Source organism: Dermacentor andersoni, unplaced genomic scaffold, assembly GCF_023375885.2.
Source record: "Dermacentor andersoni unplaced genomic scaffold, qqDerAnde1_hic_scaffold ctg00000033.1, whole genome shotgun sequence".
In the NCBI taxonomy this organism is placed as follows: Eukaryota; Metazoa; Arthropoda; class Arachnida; order Ixodida; family Ixodidae; genus Dermacentor; species Dermacentor andersoni.
The window spans coordinates 1,255,505-1,283,334 of NW_027314755.1; the positions used below are offsets into that span (position 1 = coordinate 1,255,505).

At 47.3% G+C, this 27,830-nt stretch overlaps 1 protein-coding gene across 3 annotated transcripts in view; it reads left to right on the plus strand.

Moving 5' to 3' along the window:
• Positions 1–17,232: 17,232 nt before the first annotated feature.
• Positions 17,233–27,830, plus strand: part of LOC126518113 (uncharacterized) — a 35,313-nt gene continuing 24,715 nt past the window's right edge. For all 3 annotated transcript variants that reach the window (XM_055064147.2, XM_055064148.2, XM_055064149.2), the window contains exons 1-2: positions 17,233–17,456; positions 19,846–19,916. In XM_055064147.2, the coding sequence (XP_054920122.1) occupies positions 17,335–17,456; positions 19,846–19,916 (193 nt within the window). In that variant the 5' untranslated portion in view covers positions 17,233–17,334. The remainder of the gene's footprint in view (positions 17,457–19,845; positions 19,917–27,830) is intronic.

Below are 27,830 nucleotides of genomic sequence, written 5' to 3' on the forward strand. Positions count from 1 at the left end.
ACAGGAAGAGTTGTCCGGAGCATGTCCCAATGTTTCCAGCAGTCGGGATACCTTACACGGGCACGCCAACGAACACTCGGGAGACACAGCCCAAATTTGCAAATCATGTGATCTAACCTCTGTGAATAATCCGATGTTCATGAAATATTGCCAGAAAAGCACAGACGGAAACCACAAATTCGAAACCTGTGGTAAACCGTTCCACCTGGCTTATCCCCTAGCTGCACATTACCGCACGCATGCACACCACAGACCCTACCAATGCCACATTTGTAATAAATCGTTCCAGTTGTCTGGACATCTGGATGACCATAAGCGCATCCATACAGGCGAGAAACCCTACACCTGCGAAGCCTGTGGTAAATCATTCACGCAGCTATGCAATCTCCGCACGCACCAGCAAACTCATGCGACCGAGAAACCACATGTATGCCATAAATGTACTAAAGCATTCAAATGCAAAAGTTATCTCAAGTATCAACTCAAGTGGCATTGTGGAGGCGGAGCTTTAGGTTGCAGAGCATGTCGTCTATCCTTTGTGGACAGCTCCGATCTGGTTTGTCACCGCCAAACTTTTCACGGGTATCAAATGCCGCATGAGTGTACTCACTGTGGATTTCGTTTCGCCGAGAAAGAAGCCCTCGATGAACATATATGGCGGAATCATATGTGCTACTTATGTGGAGCATCATTCGGAGACACGGTTCAACTGATTACGCACCTATGGACGCACACGGGTGGGCAGTCATAACATGCTGACTAGTGCGCAAGTAAATCGGCCACCACTTTTGCATAACGCGAGACTGAAGCCGAGCGGAGAAACAACGCTGACATTCTTTCACGGCAGTTAGCAACTAAACGCATCATGTGTAGAGGCCGGCATATTTTGACATTCAAAACGGCATAGTAAAATGCATGATGCGAACGATACCATGGGGTTTCGCGAAATTACGACACAAGAAGTCGTCGAAAGAAGTACTTGGAGTGCTTCAATATCCAAGCATACTGCAGATCCTGGCCAGCGCTTACAGTTTTCACAACTACATGTGATTGCTTGCGAACACACCTTTAGAAAATTTATTTCAAAACCGACCCTAATGGGGTGCAATTTTGTGTTTTGTGTAAGTAGAGGGCCGAAGTGCCAGCACAAGATCCTTGACTCCCCGTTTCGTTAGAGATTGTTTTTCTTTTTGCAGGCGTTTTCACAGTGAGCATGTAAACAAGCCCTAATGCACCCTGTGCTTAATGATCTTCCATCGTGGATAGAAGGAAACGTCTCTTATTGAAAAGGATTTAAAAAAGGCACTGTTTTCTTTTCAACTTAAACGTAATCTCTGCCCTTAATTAAGGTCCTTACGCCATGTTGCCTTCGAGAGACATACTTTACAATATATAGAAACATTGTACGTAAGGGAAAATTTATTTCCTTAAAATATGTTGAATGCATTGAATCTTTAGGTTCTCCCTTTCGCTTTTCTACACTCTAAAAAAAAGTTTACACTGTTTGGACCGTATTTTCTCCTCGAACAATGATCCTCATCGGTCTTGCCTGCATTTCGTTCCTTTAACGCTGATGGCGCGGTACTTCCTAGACACGAACGGCGTGCGCGTTATCAGCTTGACACATCATTCTCGAGAGGAAAGCAGCGAGCGCTGAATTGAAGAAAAAGCAAACAAAAGCAAGGCTGATGAAGATTGTTTAGGGACCCGCCCCAACGGTGTAAACATCTTTAGTGTATTCACATCGAAAATCTGTTTGATACCATAAACTAAGCTGATGACAGTAGTCAGACTGCATTCGTTTTAAATAATATGGAGCGTGACTAGATCATACGTTCTCACAATACGAGAATTTTAGTTGTGTTATTTGGTGGCTTAATGTTTTAAAGGGCAGTCCTTTATCCACTTGGAAGCTGTGTGTTATGACTCCCACTGTTATGTAATTACAGCTGCAGAATATTTTTACCATGATGTGACAAACGCTTCTGCGCGAGCAAGGGAAGGAAAATGAGATGCAGTTTTTAGGCACAGTGGCACGCGTACTTCGATATCTTTTTCCTGTGAATGCGTTTCAGCAGCTAACAAACGCTAAATTTCCGCTCAGCGCATGACGCGCCAGCGTGTATTGGAACATTTGGTCATTCTAGCCGATTATGTATTTTTTCTACGATGTAGTCGAAACTTGTGTAATCCAATTCCACGTGCAACGTGAATACAGTTGTGCATTCTGATAGGCATGCAAAGAGAAACGGCTACGCTGGAGTCTTCGATGAATCATGCGACGTTCGTCAGCCGCAAATCACTTCTTGAATGATCGACGCATGTCCCCGGAACTATCTTTCTGCCTGAGTGCAAGTTGTTTCGTGGGTTCACATTCGTCCAATAAAGACTGATTTGTGTGCCACATGCTTCTTGCTACCGTGTTGTTCGCCGTCACTACAACGCGACATCTGGTAGAGGAGCTTCTTTACCGGATACACCCTGAAAGCCCTGAAAACAGTGTAAATGCCGCCATGGGCCAGTGAGCTAGCTGAAACTTGCAACTACCGATAGAGTACGGACGTGTGGCCGAGAAGACTAGGAATAATATGGCCCGTGAGCAGTCGCATTGAAAGCCCCCATGTGGCCGGCGACGCCTGTTCTGCAAAAACCAAGCCACCCACCGATCTTCCACGGATAATTATTTGAAGATGCGGAAAGCTGGCTAGAAACTTACGCAGCAACCGCCATGTTTAACAACTGAAACTGTGACGATAAGCAATGGCTTGACTATTTCTCATTTGAAGACAGCACCAGGACATGGTTTGAAAATCGAGAGTCCAGCTAACCAGAAGGAAGCAGTTTTGCAGTCTCTTCCTACAAACATTCACGGGTGTCGTGCGCAAGGAGCGGGCCGAAGTCCTGCTTGAAACCCGACCAAATGAGAATATCGCGAACTTTACGGAAGAGATGAACCGTCTTTTCAGCAACGTCAACCCGTCTGAGAAGAAAACGTGTTTCCTCGTTCATGGTTTTGACGCTAGAGTTTTACACCGGATTTAAATCCGAAGCCGGCGAAGGCCGCCGCGAAATTTCTCCGGGAAACCACCGGCGTGGATATGATGCTGGAAATGCGCACTCGGCAACATAGCCGCCTAGTGCTTAGCCGAAATGGAAAATTCAGCGACAAGGCTCCGATGAGCTCTGAGAGGCCATCCGAACCATTGCACGCGTAGAACTCCGTAAAGTATCTTATTCGAGGAAGCCTCAAGTAACCTTAATTGCTGATACCGCCTGAGTGAAGATCCAGCACTTATTTTAGTCCGAGTAACCGCAACATTTGCAGCAATATAATGTTGGAGTGCGCAGAGTTTGCTTCTTAAAACGTTTTGAAAGTACTTAGAAAATCCTATCCCCAATAACAACTAGTGTGGCAAATCAGTTCTGTGAAATTCCGTTAAGACGAGGAAGTATCATTAAAAGAAAAAAAAAAGCTGTCGTCCAGCCGAATGTAGCATGCAGCTACAAAGGAAACACATCTGGGGTTCTGAGAAGGAACGCCTTGCATTTGAGGAAAAATTCCTGCTGCTGCGGGATTCGAACTCGGGACCAATGCATTTACGGGGTATCCACTCTATTACCTGAGCGAACCAGGAGGCTAGCATATCGCACAACGAGGTCCAATAAAACCAAAATTCGAAGCACAGGGACACAGAATATGGCAAATCGGTTCTGCAGAACCACAACGTGGAGGAATCATCACGAAAGAGAAAAGTTGTAATCCATCCTGATATGGCACGAAGCTACAAAGAAAGCCAATATGGGGAAACCATATGGGTTTTCTTTGTAACGTCGTGCTACATACGTGTTGATGACAATTTTTAGCCCTTTAATAACTATTCTACAGAAAACACATGCTTTTTATTATTCTAAACTTTCCATTCTTTTCGCACCTCTCCTACTTCAGAATTCAGTAGAACTTCCAGCGACAAAGTCGGCCGGTCTGAGCCTGTTAGAACTCCGTGCTTTAATACCGAGTTCCTGGCAAACGACCGTATTCAATGATATTCTACTCGCATATTTCACTGATTCACCTAATTAAGCACCGCTCGCGTAACACTTTAATGGCAGCGCATATAAATACCTTCCACAAATATTTAATTTCCCTCCTAATGTGCAAAATACATCGATACTAGGCATAATCATAAAAGGAAAAGTATTTGGCGTGAACTTTTCACAAATGGGAAAGCCCCATTCAGAAAACTGAAGGTGGACTTCACACCATGCCGCTTGTGCTTCTGTTCGCAATTTTTACCGACAGCTCTCGTCATATGCAAACCATGGGCGTGCACTTCATTGTCTTTACAACATGCATGGTGCCGGCCATTTTCCATCGGTCATCACCCCTCTGTTTTTCTCCTCTCAACGTGATCGTTCTTGTCTCAAAGAAAAGCAAGTCGCAATGCAATCTTTTTTCCTCCTCGTCCTATCTTCCTCCTTTAAACCAGCTAATAAATGAGGCTTGCTGCTGGTCACACAGTGCTATTAGAAGACAGTTAGGCAGAAACTTCGTACTGAATACAGAAGCTCCACAAGAAAGAACATTCTGCTATGTTGTCGGTAGGCAACACTAGTCAATAAACGGTTGATCGAGTTCAGACGTGGACTGCGCTTCGCGAAATCCTGCTGTCCTGATAATGGTACCAACTGTTGTCTCCGAGCGGTGAAACTAACGGCTGCTGAAGGGCTTCCCAGGGAACAACAGTGAGAAAGTGCTCCATCCTCGACGCCAGCGTGCACAGCGACCGAAATAAAGAAACCTTTTGCTGATATCTGATAAGGTTCAATCGGGTAAAACTGTAATCTACCAAGTAAAAATTACAACCGGACAACATTTGCCTATGTGTGTCCATGGCATATGGGCGTAGGTTGGTAAACTCTGGCATGCCACATTTCTTTGCAGTAATATGTGCAAGGCCGCCAAGTTGCCGCGCTGCATCCGTTCTCTACAAACATCGAGGAGCTTTCACATACATCGTGCGCCTCCGGGGCCGCTTTGTCGAAACTTTCATTGCCAGTAATGTTGCCGTGCCTACGTGTCATGGCCTCGGTCCACCGCTTGATGGTAGCCTAATCGTACCTATGCTACCCATTGTTCAGTTCGGCTGAGGAGCAAATCCGATAAGTGTGCTTGCAGGGCTGCCTTCGAATCACAGAATACTGCCCAATGATTTGGCGAATGTTGATGCACATAAAGCACTGAGATATAGAGGGCGCCAAGTTTGGACCCTGTCGATGTTGTGACGTGGCCAATCCTGAACTTCTTGCAGATTGACATCGATGAAATGACTACCTCAGCAGCAGATCTGGGCCGCTATCTTGTACACGTTTGAAAAGCCAGAGTTCGATTTCGCCACACGAGATTGGACTAGATTGGCCTAGGCCGCGATATCGGTGCAGCCTGGACAATCGCGCGAGGCAAACTCAAACGTCGGCTTTTTTAACGTGTACAAGGTAGCGGCCGTGGCTATATTCGAAGAGCCATCGGTAGAAATCTGAACTCGAATGGTGTAGGAATCACGCAGTATATGTAGAGTTGCTTGCTTCACGACGCAAGTTCGCCAGTAGGGCTTCATTTCAACTCCTGGAAGGGAAAGCTCCACTTGTCTTGGACGGAGAAACCACAAGGGACAAGGCGAGCTTGCTGCAGGCGTGAAATCGGATGAAAGAGGATCGGTAGGAGTCTAGAATGCCTGAGAAAGCTGCCGCTGGTCTACTTTTCGAGTGAGAAGCAATCTGTTGAGACTGGTGTCGGCAAAGCTCTGACTTCGTCTGGGAGAGTTGCAGACCCGTGCCCTCCAGGAAGGAGTGGATCACGTCCAAGGCCTCCTGGTGAGCCTGTTCTACGCCCGCCCCCGAGCCTCCCGGACACCAGATCGTAATGTCGTCGGCGTACAGTGCGTGTACCACGTTTGGTACGGCGGCCAGCCGCTTCGAGAGTCCGTGCATTGCAATGTTAAACAGGAGGGGGGAGATCACCGCCCCTTGTGGCGTGCCTCTGCTTCCTAGCCAGAATGGTTCTGATTTGGTCTGCCCCACCTTGACGACCGCCGTCCTGCTCCTCAGGAAGGACTACACAAACGCGAAAAATCTACCTCCTATGTTCAATGCCGAAATATCATTTAAGATGAAGTCGTGCGACACGGTGTCGAAGGCTTTGGACAAGTCTAGTGCAAGAATGTCCCTGACGCCTCTAGTCCTGTGGTCAATAACCTGTCTATTTAGGAGTAGCATGACGTCCTGCGTGGAAAGAGATGGTCTAAACCCTACCATATTGTACGAGAACAACCTCTCGTGTTCTATGTGTTTTGAGATCCTGTTATGCATAATGTGCTCAGCAACCTTACCTAAACATGACGTGAGTGAAATGGGCCGGAGGTTGTCCAGGCTTGGGGACTTTCCAGGCTTAGGAATTAGTACCACCATCGCCTGCTTCCACGAGTTAGGAACACTGCCTTCCTCTTATACCGTGTTAATTTCCATTGCAATGGTGCTAATGGACCGGTCGTCCAGGTTCCTCAAAACCCGATTGGTTATGCGATCCGGCCCAGGGGCCGACCTGCCATTGAGATTGTGGAGCACCTCCCTGATATCTGCCTCAGAAAACGGATCATCGAGCTGTGCGGCGTCCTCCCCCACGTATTGAGGGCATTCCCGAAGTTCTTCCTTCCCTACCGGAAGATACTTCCTTGCCAGGTCTCGGAGAAGGGACGTATCGGAATGACCCCCCCTCCCCGCCCCCGTTTTTGCTTATGCACAAGTCTATCTACGGCGAGTCTCTGATTACCCTTGGTCTGTTTATCATCTAGCAGGTGCTGAGCAGGTACACGGAGCATAAGCCAGGAATTCTGCAAGGGCGCTTTATGCACGTCCGACTATTGCACTACGGGAGTCTTGCCGTTTGTACAAATTCTCGCTGAGTATTATCCTCCCTAGGTATGAGCCCAAACACAGGCGTTGATAGTTATAGATTTGTTCTTACTTCAAAGCAGGCCTTTGACGGACAACTTCAGACTGCCTACTACGTGGGCGACATTCTTAGCTTTTTTTTGCGCGTCGATGCACAGTGATGCGAAAATATCTTCACGGAAATCACAACTGCGGCTGTTGACCGTTAAGGTCCAAAGTAGTGTCACTGCGGGAAGCAAATGCTTCTACCGAAGAACATGTTTGTCGCTCGTGTTTGGTCGCCGCATCGCACACTTGTTCGAGGTTACCACTGATGTTCCTGCAGCAATGGCCTATCATCGCTGATGGTGAAATGCAAAAACAGACACGGGTCTACTTGTCTGTTATAGAAAACCAGGCGGTGAAGCATAATTTCGTTCGTGTGAGGCTTTTCGAATGCTGGTCGCCGCGACCTTTCAAAGGCACATTTTTTAATGGTCCCTTTGGAGCTAGATCAACGCCCTTCACGTGGAGCCGGGGAGTTAGCGAAACTTAAGAAAATCAGGTACGGCCGATGTACCTTTAGATTCTGCGATTCACGTACGTCCGATATACTTTTAGAAACAGCCATCACCACACGGTCCGTCAGTGCCCACAGCTTCACCTGATTTACCGCGCCGGCAGCAAGCGACGAAACATAAATGAACTGCATGGGCATATCCAGCGCACGACCTTTTTCCGCAATGCCGACACTACAGGGACAAACGCATACAAAATGAGAAAGATACTCCTCCGAACTACCTAGGCAAAGTCAGATATTCAAGGAGCAGAAGCCCTGAGATTTTCTGTCTCGCACCTGCTTTTACTCGCGCCTGCGCTCAAGCGTCGGGCGATTCCTGTAACGCCATCTCGTGCTGGGTGACTGCTTCGGCAGACTGATGCGCCCCCTATGGGAGAGTTTGTCGAACGAATAACATAAAACACTCCTGCATCGTTCACGCGCGCTGCTCATCGCGCGGCTGTCACCTTCATGATGTCTCTTCCTTTTATAGCTGACGTGAAACTTAAATGTATATTTAAGTTCTAAAGCAGGTTTCACAGAGTAAATTCGACAACTTCTTTTGCTGCCACGCTAGATAAGTCGCAAGTGTAAACGATTTGCGGTATACAACTGCAGATGCCCGTCCCTTCATTTACGTTTCTTTGCTGAGGCTTATCTCTGCGATTGCGGCTTGTTCATGCCCCTGTAACTCAAATAACTTTTGTAAAGCCAGCTGCAAGTGTAATACCTGAGTGAGTGAGTGAGTGAGTGAGTGAGTGAGTGAAGGAATAAACTTTTATTGGGTCCAGCAAAACGCCATTAAACGCGCACCCGGCTAATCCCACGACAGGACTGAAAAATCTAATCTGCCGGCGGGATCGCGGGTGCGCTGGACAGCCAGGATTTGGTCCTTAAAGACGAGACTTCGCAGGAGCGCGTCATACGTGTTATACGTGAAGCAAACTCGCAACAAGACATTTTTGTCACATATGCCAAACTTGAACTGATGAGTCCTTCTCTTCTCGAGTGTTCAAAATGGGTCTTCCTTAAGAGGCAACTGTCGGTTCACTATGATTCTGTGCAAGCCATGTTGCTCGTAATTTTAATTATTTTTACAATATATTCCTCATTACACGTATCCATGATTCGTCGTTCATTTAACTTCCCGTGAAAATCTAACACCACAAAGGCGATTGCTAATTCAATCCGGCGTGGAAGGAGCATCTCTTTTTATTACAGCTCTGCTTTGAAAGAACGCATGCAAGAAATACACGAAGCCTCTTCTTTTGAGCCCCACCCTATTTTATAGAACAATTAGATAAAAAGATTTCCGGTGCACCTATTCGGAAATTATCATTGCGATTCTCCTCCACGAGTCGACGCCACGACAGTTTGAAAACTCAACACATACACCCAACTACAAACCACTAATAGGAAATGCCGTAAGTGAACAAAAACTCAAGTTCTACACTAAAGTAAATAAAACTTGACTTGCATGTTTGTGCAAGTCAAGGAGACGTTTCCGTTGCGGTCGATGGTCGTTCCCCACTCCACGTATTACACAGGGTTTCCCTTGTGACAGCCAGCAAGTGAGCATTTGGGTAAAATAAAACACTGCACGTATCACGTTCATTACCAAAATAGCAGTTTGCTTGTTCCAAATTGTGCTTTTACAAAGGGTTCATCAGACATTTCCCGCGTTACCTGGAAGCAAGGAGTCCGATACCAATACATATGTCCAATTCTAGGATTTGTGACGACTCATTCGAAGACCTGTGGAACGCGTTCAACAGCCTCAGTTATTCTAAGGACGTTACGGATATGTACGGCATGACCATCGACCATCAATACCACTCGCGAACACGCTTAACAACCTTCAACGGAAAGAATATTTACATAGGCCACGACAACGGCGCATTTACTGTAGAAGAGGATACACTTTACGAGTGTCACTGTGTCGGTTTCCGTATGAACAGCCCCAATGCGAATAAATAGGAAAGCTGATTCGGAAAATTGGTGCGTCAAAGCCATACAGAACGAAAGCCATTCTTGGACGACACAACGGACAAGGACATAGTTGACAAATTGGTAGATCTGCCTCCCCCCCCCCCGCCGGAAAACAGATATCGCAGCTATGTAAAACTGCACGGTCTAGAGCACCTGAGGCAGCCAAAATTGGTTCATTAATTACCGGCTTCTAAAAAGTTTGAATGTTTAGGAGCCTTTTGAAAGAGTCCTACCCACATCATAGTATCATACTTCAGAGCGCCCCATATTATAACCTTTTGACAACTTTAGATATATTATTAGATGTTTCCAAAACTGTGCCATCCTTTTAATTGGTCCATTAGATTTGAAAGTTTGATATTGGTAATATTTTACAAATTCCTCTATGCCGAAATTTTTTTATAAAAACATTCACAGCCAAAACAAAACTTCGTTTGCTCCAGTCCCTCCATTTCAACTTTTTTCTAAGTGGAACAGATCTCAGCAAATTCAGAGCAATTGTTACCGCGTATTTCTCATGTATTTAGACCGAATACCCAGAGCTAAACTTTACTTCTCTGCGCTAAGGAGCTTTACTATAACGAGAACGCGCCCTTTATTGTTAAGGAAAGTCAACTTTGTGGACAAGCTAGATTACGGAATCTTGCATATTTTTCATCCGCACCTCAGTAAAGCCGGAAATATGCTTATTGCTGGAAATGCAGAGCCATCTGGATGCTTTTGCACGGAAATGGGTACGCCACTGCCCGTGGTACAAGAGTGGTAGAAGCACTGCAAAATGGGTTTGTATTTGAGTTCCCGCGTAAAGGATGTTTTCTCGCATATTGAAATTACAATCTGATGCTATAACGTCTGCAACTGAATGGAGACTCCGACGACTTTCTCGATCTTTGTTGCCAAGGAACTGCGTCTCTCTGCAGCGCCGAGGGTCCACTGGGGCAATACGTGGCCGATATGTGGGTCCGTATCCGGTAAACTAAATACAGCAACGTACGGAGGTGCGACTTCTGTTCATTGAAGTGCCGAAGGGCCTCCACCGCGAACGCGAAATCAGTCCCCACCAAGGAGAAACGACGCGCTGCAATTTCGACGAAGCTCTGAAGAAAAACTGCGGTGCCCAAAGGATATAGGACGACGCCACAAAACAGTGGGACAGTGCCATTGTCCCATGATCAGACACCTCGCAAAACCTAAGGTACGATTAGGAACCACCAACATCGACGCTGTCACCGCGCTGTGGCCGCTTTCGTGGACAGAACCCGACTACTCCGTCATGAATGAATCCTTAACCACACAGTCGATGACATTTATGACTGCATGGAAAGGACCCCTAAACCGAGCAGCTGGAGTTCATCTCACAAGGATGACTGGAACAAGCACGTACGTCGAACACAAGAGGTGCTAGACACCCTTGCGCCGCAAGAATCACCCTTGTGTCTGAGGATCACGACAACTCGCCCGCCTACATGAAAAGTCAACGGATGTGTGCACGTCCTGTAAGCCCGTAACATGCTTGTAAGCAAGCCAACTTGTGCACCAGTAAGCGGTTTTACCGTAGCTAACCAACTATGATTTCGTTGCTTTAATTTTCTTTACTGCGTGCTCTTTTGGTCTTCGCTCTTGTTTGGTGCTCGTAGCCATGGCACGATACCTTTAAAGGTGGGCGCATTAACACGTGTACTTTTTGTCTTTTTCCGGTGAACCGGTTTCACCGCGTAAAGTGTTTCACCGCCTAAAGATCTCGCTCCGCACATGACGCGCTTGAATGTATCAGAACCTTCTGCGTCATCCTCCCTGATTTTGTCGGCTGTCTATGTTATTGTGGAACCTTGTTTAATGAGATTGCTTGCGTGACGAGAATAGTGTTCCGCATACTGTAAGGAGCTTAAACCCATGCGGCTAGTCTGGAATCTTCGACTAAACATTTTTAAATAACCGACTCGCTTGAGCCACAGATGAGTTTTTCGTAGGTTGACGCATGTGCTCGCTGCTTTCATTCAGCCTGAGTGTAACTCTTTTTGTGGGCATAGCTTCGCTCAATAAAGAGTTACTTTTGTGACTCGCGGTTCTTGCTACTGTGTTTTTCACTGAAGGTCACTGCAACGTAAAAATATGGAAGATTAAACCGTGTCTCAGTGAAACTTTCGTCGACAGTAACAGAAAATTTTGCGTCGCTCTGCTATCGCAAACATCACAGACCAGCGAAGCTGAGGAGAATTAAGGCTACAGAAAAATTGATGCCGTCTACCTATGTGGGAGGTTTCGCTTCGGACGGCGCGCCATTTAAGGCGTCTGCCCCAAAAGAATCGATTTGTTGAGACGCCATGTGCGTGGGTGTCGTATGCCAGAAGCAGCACCACCGCCCCTTAGCTCTGATGCATACTAGCTCAGACGCCGTGTACCAGGTAGCTTTTTAGTAATCTAAAGAAAGGTAATCAAGCGTCTTAGTAATCTAAGACGCTTGATTCTGCAACCCGTGAGAGAAGCGTCGAACCAAACAAGCCCGTGTTTCTGTTTTTTGTTTTCTTTAAATCTGAGAGCAATGACGTCACGCCACCTGTGTCCCCGCAGCGCAGCTCCTTCTCCCTCGCTAGACTCCACCCACCCTAGCCGCGTCGCTATGGTGCGCGAAGCTGTTTTTTTATACTCTGCTTTCGCTCTCTCAGCAATCGCTCCCCCAGCACGGCGAAGCCGCGAACGTCAAGAGAAAACCAGCGAAGTTGTAACAGCTGCACTGCAAAAACGACTTATCCAGGTTGACTCTATCTGTGTTGACTCGCATTACTTTACTTTCCGATGTACCATCTGCATCAAGCCAAACACGAGCAGCGGATCCCGTGACCGAAGCCTAACTGAAGGCGCCGTCGAATAGTTATCACCATTGACAGGCTCGCGCTTCCGGTTTTACTGGACTATGCGACGGTGCTTGCCCTATACCGCGATATTTTCGCATCTTTTCTTTTTGATTTATGGTTTCTCTGTTTGAAATTAAAGAGGAACAAAGGAGAAGAGAAATTTCGCAATATAAGGCGAGCATCGTCGCCTGGTGAGGTCAAACCAGATGTATCTGCCAATGCTGATGACTGGCAGTTTTGCACACTAAACTTGCAGTTACGCTTAGGAAAGACCCTCCGGTGTCCGGCCTTCCCATTTTCGTCTCCCCTTCTTGGATTGCGTTTTTTTTTTTCTGACGTGCTTCCTTTTACTCGTAACAACTCCAACCTTCCTATTTGTTTGTAGGGCTCACGTATGCGTTCTTACATGTTAAGTCTTGCAACGTCTCATGGTCATTCCAATCTAAACACTATACAAGGCTATGAGAACCCGATCTTCTCCTTCACTACCGTAACTCTCCAAATAACTTGACGCACTGATGGAGGCTTACGAAGTCGTTAGCTCGTCCGAAAGACTTTCCGCCGTTTCTATGTAGCAAACCGCGAGAAAACTGAAAACCAAGCTAGGATACTTTCTCTTTTTGTGTACGGGCAATTCTTTGACTTAAACCCTAGGCACGGGCTATAATGTGTTAATATTGATCAGCGGAGACCTTCTCTTCTTTCGTGGCAAACAAGAGTACGAGATGCTAAGCAGTCTTGTGAAAGTTGGAGGAATTCTGATCACCAGCATACCACACTGATGCATAAAAAGCGCGCGCGGATAAATATTGCTGCAGTGGCCTGCCCACCTGAGCAAAAGGTGGTGTCCAAAGCCAACGCTCGGACCAGTGTGCTGACACAACCCATAGCAAGAAGTCATCTGCGATGGTGACCACGCAGCATAACCAGGATCACGTGCGAAATGAAAAAGACGGAAAAAGGTCATCACCCTAATTGTCAAAGAGAATATGTCGCTTGAGAAATTCCATAAAAGGCGCAAAATTGTTTAGTCACAGCCTTTGCTGATGGGATGCGTAAGGGGGAGGGGGGGGGGGTTTGAGACCAAGAGGGGCATTTAAACTCTGACCATTCAAACTTCCGATGATCGGCCATCTGAAGATACCGTGACGACGTCATTGTCTCATTGGGTTATATGGCAATAATTTTGAAGACAAGTCTGTCACTTATAATACACAACTTAAAGCCACTCGAATCAGTGTCAGTACAAGTAATTCTAAATGATAGCTTGGTCACAATTGCTTCTGTTTACCTTCAATATATATGCGTATTATTAAAAATACGTTTTTGTGGCTGATGAGAGAATGCTGGAGGTGAATGCTCAACAATTTGTAGCGAGACTCTTGGTGCGATGCCAAAGGTAAGCACATGCAACAAGTTCTTGTAACCTAAGGTGAGTGGTTAATAAAGAGGAGGCCATGTAATATATCACATAATTAATATTGTTCTATTTATTAGGCGCATGGCCCATCTGGGCTTCTTCCCTACTTGGAAAGAAATTTTTTTAAAAACTTTTTAGGCAATGACCACTTCACACTAGCGTCTACTTTAATGGAGCAACAAGCCTATCCTCGGCATATTCCTATGTTGAAGCTAGCTTCGGCCAATTGGTCGTATTTAAAAAAAATCAACATGTCTAATTCGTTATTAGTTATGCTAACTTATCATAGAGGACGCAATAACATACTTTATCCCTTTTATTACTAATGCCATAGGATACGTGCAAGAGTGAGGAAATGAGGACGCGAGAAAATCAAATGAAAGCATGGGGCACACTTCGTTGATACCCAAACACGTAAACTTATATCGCATTGAAGAAGGTAAGTCATAGGATAGACCGACGCAAGGACAAGCTAGAGAAAAAGCTCTGGCAGTTTCTCTCTAGCATAAGGTCCTGCACAGAATAAATACGAGTCTGGTATGGGATAACAAGTTTACAATGGCAGGAAACTCATCCGTAGGCCCTGATGAATGACTGAGGCAGGAGCCTAGAAGATCACGCATATACTATTGGTAGACACTTCGAGCATGAGTGTAGCTCTATGCCGAAAATTCAACCGCTTTTAACTTTTCCTTAAGATCTATTACAGCTTCTCTAATCTTCGAAGAACAATTCTCTAGCTCCGGCACACTCATTTTGCAGCGTTTTCAACTGGCTTACTTGTGCATTAATCAACTAAGGATTTTAAGCAATCGTCCGTGCACCCTGCAATTCAATCATGGTGATAGAGAGAGGGAAAACTTAGAATAAAGTCGTGGTTTGAGTCAAGGGAGATGGGCGGCCGTGATGCTATAGCCCGACCGGAGCCTCCCTTCCTCAGCTGGTGGCCGCACCTTGAGTCTTGGCGGCGTCGTCGTCCAGCCGAGCTAGCCAGATGTGATCCTTCGGGCATTCGCCGAGCAGCATGTCAGAGCTTGTTTACTTATTTATCATTTTAGGTATCAGCTCACTTCACTGGTGCTGAGTGTGGAACGTAATTAACCACTGTGGCGTCATCACTCCCAAGGATAGCAACCAGGCTTCAGTGGCCACGGCTTGGCACGTGTTGTTGATTCGTAGCGTAAGACACGGATAAACACAGAAACATGACAAGCGCGTCTCGCATGTACAGGAGCCGTAGTAAAACTTTAAGCACAGGCCAAGTAGGCATTCATGAAGCCTAAACTAAATCAAAAGACAGTTCAGGGTGAGCCCATGCAATTGTGGTCTTTTTGGTTTTAAACTGAAGCTTTTTATGCGAACCATCCCGGAATTAGTTGTTGATTGTGGCTGCTGCCGTGTTACCGAAAATGTGCTTGCTTCACGTCGCCTCGCACGCATGCGCTGTGCAGTTGCCATTACACGACAAGCACAAGGATGAACCGAGAAAAAAAGAAGGCTACCTTACACCTGTCATTGGAGTCTTATAGTTCATCCTGCACACACCTGTCCTTACACAATGCCAACATGCGTAATGGATGGGCGTAATTTCCTTTTGCTTTACTTATCTTTAACCGTAAGCAGGCACAGCATTGTAGACTGCTTCTGATCAAGATTTGCTAACACCAAAAAAACAAATCTTTAGCGAAGATAACTTCTATGGGCATCGCCGCGTACGCGCGTGGGCGGCGCCAAATACTTGCATCTTTGAATATTAGAGCATTAAAGGCTTAAATTTTCAATATAATAAATTTAGCGGCAAAACATGAATCTAAATAAATCGCCCCTATATGAGGCACACAAAGTAGAAGAAAAGGGAAAACTTAATTTGCGTTTATGTACTTCAGAGATCGCATGCTTTGTCAAAACGGTAAGCTCTTCCTGGAAAGGTCCATCATTTGACAAGGCGGAGAAACATGTCATTGAGCAAGCAGCAACGAAGTTTACTGGAAGGACAATGTTTACTACAGGTGTATATCGTTGTTTTAGCTTTCTTACGATGAATCAACGTTAATTTAGAGCACCTTGTACCTTGTAGAGCACCTTGTAAATTCGAGCAAGCTCGTCCTCTGGGCGAACTCCGAAAGCTGTCTCATCAAAGGCATTTACTGAGGCAACCGTTTGGTCTTACCGCTAAACGGCCTCATTAAACAACGCTCGCTAAATATACCTGTAGATTTACTTCTTGAGGCTGGCGTACAGAATTCCCGCGTGTAGTCAACTTCGACGCTCTATCTGCTCTGGTTGCCACAATAAATTCCTTCTCTTGTCCGCGATTGGCATGCACGTATTTTGAAAGTTTCTTTCATACGGCAGCTGAGTATGACAAGCATTAAACTTGTATCGTTATTATACCGTTGAGAAATGTGGTGCTATCTGCACGGTTCGGACATCAAGATTTTGCAATCAGGATTGTTCCTCTGACCATATGGAGAGGATTATGATTGTCTAGTAGAATAATGTGGTGACGCAAACACATGAGAAACGTTCATTCCTTGCGCAGGACTTTTGCAATTCACGCAGCAGTGCCTCGTGCATGACGATGCAAATTGATGGTAGGGCCTGTCATACTAGAAGGAGGAAATTCTGGCAGCCACAACCCATATTACATTCTGAAGTGAAAACGGTGACCGCTGTAACGTGGTGCCAGCTGGTCACATGTGCGGAAGGCATTACGTGGTGGTTGTTGTAGATGAAATATTTTATTATATTCGAGTAACGTCGCTTGTCGGCTCGGAGCACCTATCGTTGACGTTCGGTAAATAATTTTTACTCCAGGGCGGCAAGAAGGGTCTGTGGTGTCTGAGCCGCATGACTGCAAGTGGCCTCGGGGCGCTTACGCTTAAGTTCCTCGAACATGGTTGAGTGGAAAAGACTTTTGGGATGAGGCATTTTCGCGAGAAACCTTCCTGTAGCATTACGTGAAGGCTCTATGTACAACCCAAAACACACTGAAACGAGCAGGAGCGATACTGTGCTAACGGAGAGCACTGACGTCACTTATACGTGCCTTAGATGTCTAAAGTCAATCGTCGCTCGAACACCTACACGCCCAGGGATAAAGCCAATGTTGACTTCACGTATCACATTTATCGGCATAATTTGGCCTAAAATATAGGGGAAAAACTTTCGGATTCACCCTCCTGAAAACGTCGTGTTGGCTTTGGCTCATTCTATGTATCAATTACTTGCGCCACGACTGCCAATATCTCCCGGGGAAGCCTTAGCACTTCTCCTGAAAGAAAGAAACAGTAATAAACACATGTTTGTGCCTTACTGAAATTTGCTTTGATGATTCGGTGTCAATTCAGCAACGGTCACTGGGGCGCCTCTTTTAGTGTTCGAATATTAGCACTTTAGCGTCGACATAGTGGCGCACTCTATCGTCTCTTTTTTCCAGATGGGTTTTACGATTTCATTCGAGTTACCCAAATGCCCGACGTTTTACTGGTTCTATCATCCTTGGCACAGACTGCGCATGCGTGATAATTCAACAACGTTCTGTCTCAGAAAGAAGCTAGTGCTCCGGAGCGTCGTCACCAGCCATGACTGAACAACGAAACGGTGAACAAACGCCTCCCGCGTTTGCTTTCGTCAGAGAAGCAACCCCGGGTACAAGCCGTGAAGGCGGCGAGGATGCCTCACGCCCTTCGGATGATTACCCTGCGTGAGTATTCCCACTTGTGAAAGTTTCGTTGGATATTGTCAGCTGTAGAAACAACCTGGAATACAGACTGTAACAGTTATACATTTGTTTCCACATCGAAGTGGGCGTTTTCGAGGACGACTTATTCAGCGTGGCTGCGGCAGTTTATGACCATGATAAAGAGAAGTGCCTGCTTCCGTTTGATGACGGCTTCGCACACTTGTAGCAGTAGCACATTGGCTGGGATGTTGCGCTGCTTAGCTCGACATCACGAGTAATATTCCAGGCGCAGTGGCATTTTATCAGTGATTGTGAAACGCAAGAAAGCTCCGTAACTTGGATTTACGTGCGCATTACCGAAACTCAGGTGGTGAAATTTAATTCCGTCATCCGTCCAAGAGTTTGTCATAGCGAGATCATGGTTTTGAAACGTGAAATACAAGGATATAAATAAATAAAACAGTGTCACACTTCCATTGGCGGTCGAGTGAGCACACTCCAGGAGCTTCACGAAATATCGCACAAATAGTACCATTTGGTAAAAACCCAAGAGATGTGTGACCAAAGAACAACACTACTGAACTTTTTGTTGTTACTTGTCTTTCAGGAAATATAAAAGGTGCGCTTGAAGAAAAGAATTAGCTGGAGCTTAGCTAAGGTTAAGCCTGGATATCTCGAAGCGAAAATGTTCGGTGATGCTTATGGTTTATGTTATGGTTATGCTTCTTGATTTAGCCCGTGGTCATGATTATGGTTTAGCTTATCGTTATACTTTGATTTAGCCTATGGATATGCTTACGGTTTACCTTATGTATATGCTTACGGTTTGCCTTATGGATATGCTTATGGTTTAAGTTATGGATATGCTTACGCTTTAGCTTATGGTTATGCTTTATGATTTAGCCTATGGTTACGCTTACGGGTTAATTTATTGATATGCTTTGGTTAGCTTCTGGTTATGCTATACGTGTGCCTTGTGTAGTTATGCAAATTGCTTATCAACGACATATACCATAAGTTATACAGGGTTAATAACTTTTTTATTCATCATTGTTGGGCACATTGTCTTGAGATTTCTGTACAGCCATAAACACAGCTCTCTGTATCGGTAGTATCACTGTCTTCTCCTTCCATGTTGAATGCTCACCCCTATTCACTGGCAAGCGGTTATATAGTCGGCCTCCGCGATGAACACGCGCTTGCGGCGAACTTCAAACGATGACGCACAGCGCGCGGCAGTGGCCACCTGCACCGCGCGTGACGTCACGCGCGGCAGCAGCAAAAGGTCAGGCGACGGAGCCGGCGCCGACTCCAAACACGCTTACGGTGCCAATTCCGACATACGCCGGCTCGCTCTAAGCGCGCTCTTGACTAGCGTAGTGAAGCTTTGGGCTTTGAAACACCATAGGTGCGATCTTGTAAGCGTTCCAAAAGAGAACGGAGGTGGTTCGTTCCACCGGGCCAAATACGATTCGTCAATTTGAACCATGCCGAACGCCATGACGTCAATTGTGACGTGATATCTGCTGTCAATCATTCCGTGTCGTCTGCTATCGGACGAACGGAACATACCGCCTATTTTGTGACGTAAAGAACGAACCGCCTCCGTTCTATTTTGGAACGCGTACAAGATCGCACCCCATATGTCTTTGAAGTGAACGCCGTGCTCATTTTCGCGGCATGTTCGGGCGAATCTGAAAGCACTACCGGGACGCCGCGACGGGCACGTCATTTTGGCGCGACTGCGAACGCCCACGTTGGCAGAGCGTGCGAAGGTAATCCTGAAATGGCGAGAACAGTTGCCGACTGCAAATCTCAAGCTGCGCGGTCGCACGCTGGCACAACTGTTGCGGACGTGGCAGGGTGACTGATTCGACTGACAGGCACGGCCCTTGTACGAGATCTAATATAATGCAGCCAAACCTAACATAACCTTGCGTTATCTAAAGCATAGTTTGAAGCGCTCGTCCACCGTTTCCGCATGCCACTCATGGTGCGGCCATCCAGTCACAATGTGTATGACTAGAGCTTTCCAGTTGAGTTGCATGACATCGTAGAGATATACGCACGTAGTCTAAAATGGGCGGCTTGGAGGGAATGGCACTACATAATTATATCGTAATCTTCCAACTTAGCATCTTCTTAACTTGGTTCTAGCATCATTCGTTGTTTTCTTATATTTCATGCTTCATGTCATAATTTAAGAAATTACGCAATTTAAGAGTGCGCCGTTCACCTATGCCAGCCAGCAAGTTATACTTTTGATAAAATGATACATTACAGGTTTTACCTTAATTAACAAAGAAGCACTTCCCTTGTTCCAAATTCTGTTTGCCAAAAACACTCTTCAGGTATATTCTGCCGTAACTAGGAGCACCGAGCCAAAGCCAATATGCATGTCTCATTCCAGGTATATTGACGAGTACATCAATGACGCGTTGAAGGCGTTGAACCGCCAGACCGATGCTACTGACGTCAATGGTATGTACAGCATGGCCTTTAACCATCCATACCACTCGCGAAGATGCTTAACAACTAAAAGAGGAGGCATCGTTTCAATCGATCATGACGGCGGTGCATTTATTGGTCATACGGACGCCTTACTAGCTTCACCAAGTCAGTTGCTGATGTGCAGTCGTAGTGTGAAATTCATGCAGATGAATTGAGTGCTAACAGAGTCAACACTACGCCTATTCTACGTGCCTCAAGTTTCGAATGAATTCATTTTCAACGCGATGAATTCATTCATTAAGGCAATCGACGCTTCTCGATATGTCCTGGATGTCGTGTTGGAATGGGGTCAGAGTAACGAGCTTAACAATGCGTAGCAAACCAACCGCATGTTTTATTCCTCACGTTAAATGCTTGCTTGAGGATCCTGTCGTTGAAGGGCCTCTTACCGGGTGTCATTGCAAATTTAAATTATACGCGGGAAATTGCCAATGCGCCGTCAAGGGAGGGTTTCGGTAATACAATTTTTCAAGTACATTCGTTATGGAAGATGATAGATGACATCGAGCTGTCGTGCTACTGTGCCGTCGGCAGGCTAATGTTACTGCTTCCAGACAGTCTTCCCCTCTGCCTCGAATGGCGTCCTCAAGCGGCATTCCTTCGTTGCCTTCTCCCATACAGGAGCAAAGGGCCTACGTCATGTTAACGTGACGAGTCCCTTCTCTATTATTTATTTCGACACGTTTTTGTCGTACGACACATCTGTTTGTAGGCATTCCGTCACTAGATGATCAACGAAATTCCGGTGCAGTGGTCGGTGCAAGCAGTTCACATTGCACAGATACGTTTGTTAGCGGGACCCTCACCGGCTTTCTCGAAGCGCGGCACCTTCCAGATGAAGGGCACGTGGCCTACTGTTGAAACTTGCAACTGTTTCCTGCCACGCAGCCGCTTATACGTTTCACACGCGGTAGCCACCCCTTAATTTACCAGCCATGCTTGTGTATTTACAAGAGCGAAACCTCGTGAGAGGACCTTTGAGACAGCTCTCTGTCTACCATGCGGAAAACAAGCCACACCTTACTGGTATTCTGGAAAACATGCGGTCGTTATGTTTACCGGAGCGGGGTGAAATTGCTGCTTGTTGCATCTGGGTCGCAAGCCCCTAGGCTAGAGTTGGCCTGGGGCACAGCTGGAAGCATCCGAAGTTCCTGGCAAAGGATGAGTCGACTGCTAACAGAACAACTTGTATATTATAGCATCGCAAATGAGCGGCCGGTCAGGTCGACCGAAGTGGAGAGACGGGAGAGCACGTTACTCGACGGAAGAAATCAGAGCCTCTTTGCTGGCGTCCGGGGGCAGCTGCTTTTATACCCTCGGAGTCGAGGGCAAGAAGGAACAGCTCGGGATGAGGCGCTCGTAACGGCGGCGCACGGACAGGTTGAGACGAGAAGTGACGCATCCACCGGGCCGGCGCCGGTCAGACCTCCTCGCTTCACAGTTGGGGAGCTCCTCTCCCCGGCTGCCGCGCTTTGACAAGCGTGGACACGAACATGCACACACACAGACACACGCACACACGAAGACACGTGGCATTGAAACATGCCTGGACGTGCTTGTCGGGAGGCGTTGCGGCAGCGCTGAACGGGCCAAAATGTCCGCCGCTTTGAACGAACCCCCGGCGTCCGTTGCATCCGCGCTGGCTATACCGCGCGTCGTAGGTGAAACGTAACAGACCGCCCCGCCGGGAGAAGGAGATCGCGATGGTCAGGGGACTGCATGCGCTGTCCGGAGGGATGTCGCTCGATGATGCTCATAACCGAAGTCGGTCGTCCCTCAATTTGTTTCTTGAGCGCAGCGCACAGAGAAGGCCTAGTTCTCACGTTCAGGTTCGCACAGGACACTGCAAAGTGACTTCGGGAGAGTTGCCATTTTTGTTCTCGTTCCCAGCAAGCGTTAGAACTACGCGGAAACTCAGCCGCTCAGTCAGCAAGCACAACACAACCCTCACTAAGCCATGCGAGGCTCTTTGCCCTTTTGTACTACTGCCTAGTTCCCTACAGTAGTCTAGCAGCACTCAGAACGCGTCCACAAATCGGAAAATTTGACTAGAAAGCCCGCCATGACTTTGAAACACTAAACAAAAGCAATATGTTAAAATCCTGCCTCAGGAAGAAAACATCAGTAACAAACAACTTTGAGGCTGATTCCTACGTTAGGGGCCTCGACTTAAAGCATCGGCGTTACCGTTGAGACTCCCCTTTTTGTAACGCACCTCAAAGGAATATTGTTATAAAGCGAGGCTCCAGCGCAGGAGGCGGCCATTTTTGGAAGAGATGGTCTGCAGCCATTGGAGAGGGGAGTGATCCGTCTCGAAGCATGCGAAGCGGAGACCGCAGCGAGCGACCGTACACTAGCTCAGCTGGCGAAAACCCCGTAGCCGCATGCCGCGCGGTCCTTAATGCAAACATCACCCCAGGCAGACAGAGCTCCCAGTCAGTTTGTTGTTCAAACCACAATGCTCTCAACACGCGCTTCATGACGGAGTGGAGCTTCTCAACGGAATTCGACTGTGGGTGGTACAATGAGCTGTGTAACAGCTTTACCCCGCTCCTTTCGAGAAAGGCTGTCGTCAAAGCGCTAGTAAACACGGTCCCCTGATGTTGCTGGATTTCCGCAGGAAAACCAACTCGCGCAATATGGACAGTAGTGCATTGACTATCTCAACTGAGCTGAGTTCTTTAAGAGGCACTGCTTCAGGGAAATTTGTCGCTGGCCAGATCAGTCAAAATGTGTCTGTACCCCGTGGGTGTTACCGGCAGAGGTCCCACTGTATCAATAAGGAGCCGTCTAAAAGGCTCCGCAATGATAGGTACCAACTTCAACGGCGCCCTCGATTTGTCCCCTGGTTTGCCCACCCGCTGACAGGTGTCACATGTCCTCACAAACTGCTCTGCGTCACGAAAACACCCTGCCAATTGTACTCTTGCAAGAGATGGTTCTCAGTCTTCTTAACTCCTAGGTGTCCGGACCACGAACCCCCATGCGACAAGCGCAACAGATCCTGACGGTAGCACTGAGGCACGATCAGCTGATCGAACTCCACTCCCCTGCGGTCTAGATACTTCCGGTACAGGACCCCACTTCTTTCCACAAGACGAGCATTTTTCTTGGCGATACCTTCCTTGACATTGCAGCGCATGTTTTCTAGGCTGCCATCCTTCTTTTGCTCGGCTATCAAAGCCGACCGGCTGACTTTTAGCAACCTATTAAGTCTATCTGATGTAGGCGCGATGAGCAAATCTGCAGATAGCTCTTCTAACTTTCCCGTGTCGGGCATTTCCTCTCCAATATCTGGTGCCTTCAACGCTACAGGCTCAGTTTTATTCAGTTCGGACGTGCTCTGAATATTAGCTTGCTGCGCCTCCGACCCTTTCTCATTGTTCGACAACGTCGGCCCCGCAAATACCGCCTTTGCAGCGAGCTCCCGAACTCTCGATCTAGTTAAGGCCTGAATGCTAGTCTCACCAAACAAAAGCCCCTTCTCGCGCAGGAAGTGATCGGACCTGTTCGAAAATAGGTACGGGTAATGGGGGGGGGGGCAGCATAGATGACCCTGCGGCCTCCTTCTCAAGTGCTCCGAAAGGTCCTTCAATAAGCACTTTTGCTACGGGCAGACACACGCTCTGAGCTTTCACGGCTTGCTTGATTCATGCGCACTCGCCCGTGAACATATCGGGTTCTACGTAAGAGGGGTGAACTACATCCATTGTAGCTGCGGAATCACGAAGCACTCGGCAATCTTTCCCGTTCACGAGGAGGTCTCGCCTGTAAGGCTCGAGAAGCTTCATGTTCTCGTCAGTGCTGCATAATGACAAAAACATGACTTTTGTTTTTGTTTCTGGACACTGCGCCGAAAAGTGACCCGGCTTCTGGCACGTATAACACACGCGCGCTTGCCTCATCTCGAACCGCTTTCTGCGTTCGGCTTCGGCTGCCGCCATCTCCTTACGTTCGGTCGGACTGCTTTCACTCGCATCCGCATTACGTGTGTCCCCCTTGCTCCCATGGGCGTGAACTTCGCCCTCTCAAACTTGGAGCCAAATTCACAAGCTCCTCGGCTAGCTCAGCGGCTTTAGCCACCGTACTAACGTCTGGCCTGTCCAAGACCCACTACCGCACGTTCTCAGGTAACCGACTATAAAACTGTTCCAGCCCGAAACACAGCAGAACTTTCTCGTGGTCACCAAACGCTTTCTCTTCTTTGAGCCACTCCTGCATGTTTGACATAAGCCTGTAGGCAAACTCTGTATATGACTCACTTCTGCCTTTCTCATATTCCCGAAACTTCCGACGGAACGCCTCCACGGACAGCCCGTACTTTTTTAGCAGACTTGATTTCACTTGGTCGAAATCCTCTGCCTCCTCTCTCTTCAAGCGAGCGACTACGTCGGCCGCCTCGCCGGGTAACAAAGTGAGCAAGCGCTGTGGCCACGTTTCCCGAGAGAACCCCTGCTTCTCGCACGTTCGCTCAAAGTTAACCAGGAACAAACCAATGTCCTCTGCGAGCTTAAACGGCCGCATCAGGTCAGTCATCTTGAACGATACTCGCTCTCCTGCACATCCTCAGCTTCTAACTCAAGAATAGCCCTTAGCAGTTCTGGTTTTCTGAGTTTGTTTGAGACATCCAGACCCAACTCTCTTGCAAGCTCCAGCAATTTCGGTTTGCGCAAGGACTTCCAATCCATGGCTTCTCTCAATGCTGCTTTCTCTACTGCCTATTATTGTCTTGCCGCAAACTAACCCGGGAGCAACGACAACCACAATTACCAGCTCTGTTTCTGACACTAACAAAAGCCTGGCAAAACTCAGAAGAAGAAAGTCCCGCACTCACCAAACCTCGCAGCCAAGAATTCAGCGCCGTCGTTCCGCTGCAGGCAACCAGTCATCACACAGGGCTCGTTGCACGGCTCCCGGATGGTCGTTGTGCTGCCCCAGCATACAGTAGACCGCATATCTTCGCTGCTGGCCTCCGTTGTCGTGATCTCACCTCTGGCAGCCAGTTGTTGCATCTGGGTCGCAAACCCCAAGGGTAGCGTTGGCCTGGCGGCCTGGGGCACAGCTGGAAGCATCCGAAGGTCCTAGCAAAGAGTGAGTCGACTGCTAACAGAACAACTTGTTTATTATAGCATCGCAAAAGAGCGGCCGGTCAGGTCGACCGAAGTGGAGAGAGGGGAAAGCACGTTACTCGACGGAAGAAATCGGAGCCTCTTTACTGGCGTCCGGGGGCAGCTGATTTTATACTCTAGGCGAGGGCAAGAAGGAACGGCTCGGTATGAGGCGCACGCGACGGCGGCGCACGGACACGTTGAGACGAGAAGTGACGCATCCGCCGGGCCGGCGCCGGTCAGGTCTCCTCGCTTCACAGTTGGGGAGCTCCTCTCCCCGGCTACCGCGCTTTGACAAGCGTGGGCACCAACATGCACACACACACACACGCACACACGAAGACACGTGGCATTGAAATATGCCTGGACGCGCTTGGCGGGAGGCGTTGCGGCAGCGCTGAACGGGCCAAAATGTCCGCCGCTTTGAACGAAGCCCCGGCGTCCGTTGCATCCGCGCCGGCTATACCGCGCGTCATAGGCGAAACGTAACATGCTGTTACTTTGTCCAACGGCTAACACGCATGGCTAACTGTAAATACATTCTTAGAAAGTTCAGGTACAGACGTAGGTAAATATATGCATCGCATAGCTGGGCTCTTGAAGAACAGTTCACTATCAGTTGAAGCTTGTATTTATCTCATCATGACATGATTTTCCTTGCTATTCAAGCTTGAATGAAATTTTCACACTTGTTCAGTCACCTTTTCCTTCGCCCACGACTCGATCAGGCTGCCTACTGCTAACAATCAATAGGTGGTATGCAGAACCTGTAGGTGCACTTTTGCACACAACCCGTTGACATATACAAGTTAGTCGATATCGGGGTGCAATAGTAATGAAAGTGTCAACATTCGGGTTGGTGACATCATTCGGCAGTCATCCTTTCGCTGCACCACCCAAGCGTTCGAAACAACTTTCTTTTTAATAGGAAGCTTCGGCTGGAAGCTTCCTATTAAAAGCCAATAGGAAGCTTCGGCATGTTGACCATTTTCATGGTGAACATGCAGAATGCCAAAATGCTTTGAGTAACAGCTCTTAGACTGACATGAACGATGTTCATTGCATTTGAGAATGTTCTAGTGACTGCAGTCAGGGAATTACACACGTAGGGCCTGGATGGTATGCCGAAATTCCCGAAAATTGGCAATTTTTCCGAAATTTGACACAACCTATGCAATTTAGTAACTCTAATCCTCAAACAAGTATAGCAGTCCTGTGAACCGCAAGATACAGAATATCTAAAGAGGCCGAGTTTGATTTATGAGTCTACAATTTACAGAAATGACAAATGCTTCCGGGCATTTTTAAAAGTCCTAGCTATAACATTGTTGTAAAATTTGAACCACTGCGTATCGTTATTCCATATTTACGGGTATTAGTCAATGTACTTTCCGGAATTATATCGTTTTTATTGATCGAATACACAGTTGCAAGCTTGATATTCCTTTATTACAAATTTTGGCGCATTCAATATTTTTATTAAGGACACTGACCATCTCAACAATAGGTTAGTTTATGGCAGTTACAAGATTTCATCATTTTTTTTCACATTCGATAGCCTGCATCAAATCTGGCGCAAGCGTGAGCGAGAAAAATATCCCTGCTCCTACGTACTTAGACAGAAGCCTCCGAGATGAAGTTTCCTTTTGCGCGTTGCTAACTAAGCAGCTTTGCAATAACAAGAACGCGTCCTTCTTGGTAAAAGCAAGTATGGCGTGAGCCAAATTGTGCTTATTGAATTTAACATACGTTTTTTTTTTTTTTGCGACCTTAAGGAAGCATGGAACACACCTCTTGCTTGAAATTGGAAACATAGGTTTGACCTTTGTAGCGCACTAAAACAATACGACCTGTAGTGTTTCGCTTAGCAAATGGGCGTGTTCTAATCTGCTGTATTGTTTGCTGCGTATTTATTTTTAGAAAAATCTACATTCCACTAATTTCAACGTGATTGTCTCTCACGTCAATGTGAATCTTTTTCGTGCACTGAGCTTCGAATTCTAGAATTCCGGAAAGAAAACGCGCACTGCACACGCCAACACAGCAGCCAGCCTTCCCTATCCCTAAAGCCCAGAGAGAGACAGAGAGAGAAACGTTTATTAAACGAAACAGTGTTCCGAGCGAGGCCGGGTATCTCCCTAAGATGGAAAGGCTCCTTAGACCAGGAACCCCCTGGCTTCGACTGCCCTCTTGGCCCTGGCGACGAGTTGTCGTCGTTCTTCCAGGTACCCGAGGGTTAGCTTGGCCTCCCACGTTTCGAATAGGTCGTTTGCTTCTATTGATCGTTTTGCGTGCGTTTCTGGTTGCATTTCGCTGCCTTCCTGGCACGGGCATTCCAGGAGCAAATGTGCCAGAGTGTCGGGTACGTTGCAAAGTGGGCAGCGGTAGCCGTGGGGCTTCGAGTAGAGGCGATGCATTATCGTTCCGTGCGTGTACGTATTACTTTGCAGGCATCTGAGGATCAGGCCTTCTTCTCTGTTGAGTTTAGGGTGCGGTGGAGGGTATACTCGATGATCGAGCCTGTAATGTTGCAATATGGCCGAATAGTTGGTGGGTCTGGCCTCCGCCTCTTCTATCACGGGTCCGAGAGCGCGGGGGGGGGGGGGGGGGGAGAGTGGAGCCCGGCTGACGTGCTCGCGGGCAGCGGCGTGGGCCGTTTTGTTCCCCTCTAGTCCCTCGTTTCTGGGTACCCACGTTACGCAGCTGTACGGGAGCGCAACTAAAATGTTTTGCATGCCACCATTTATTTTTCATGCGCTTTGAATAACCTCTGCAT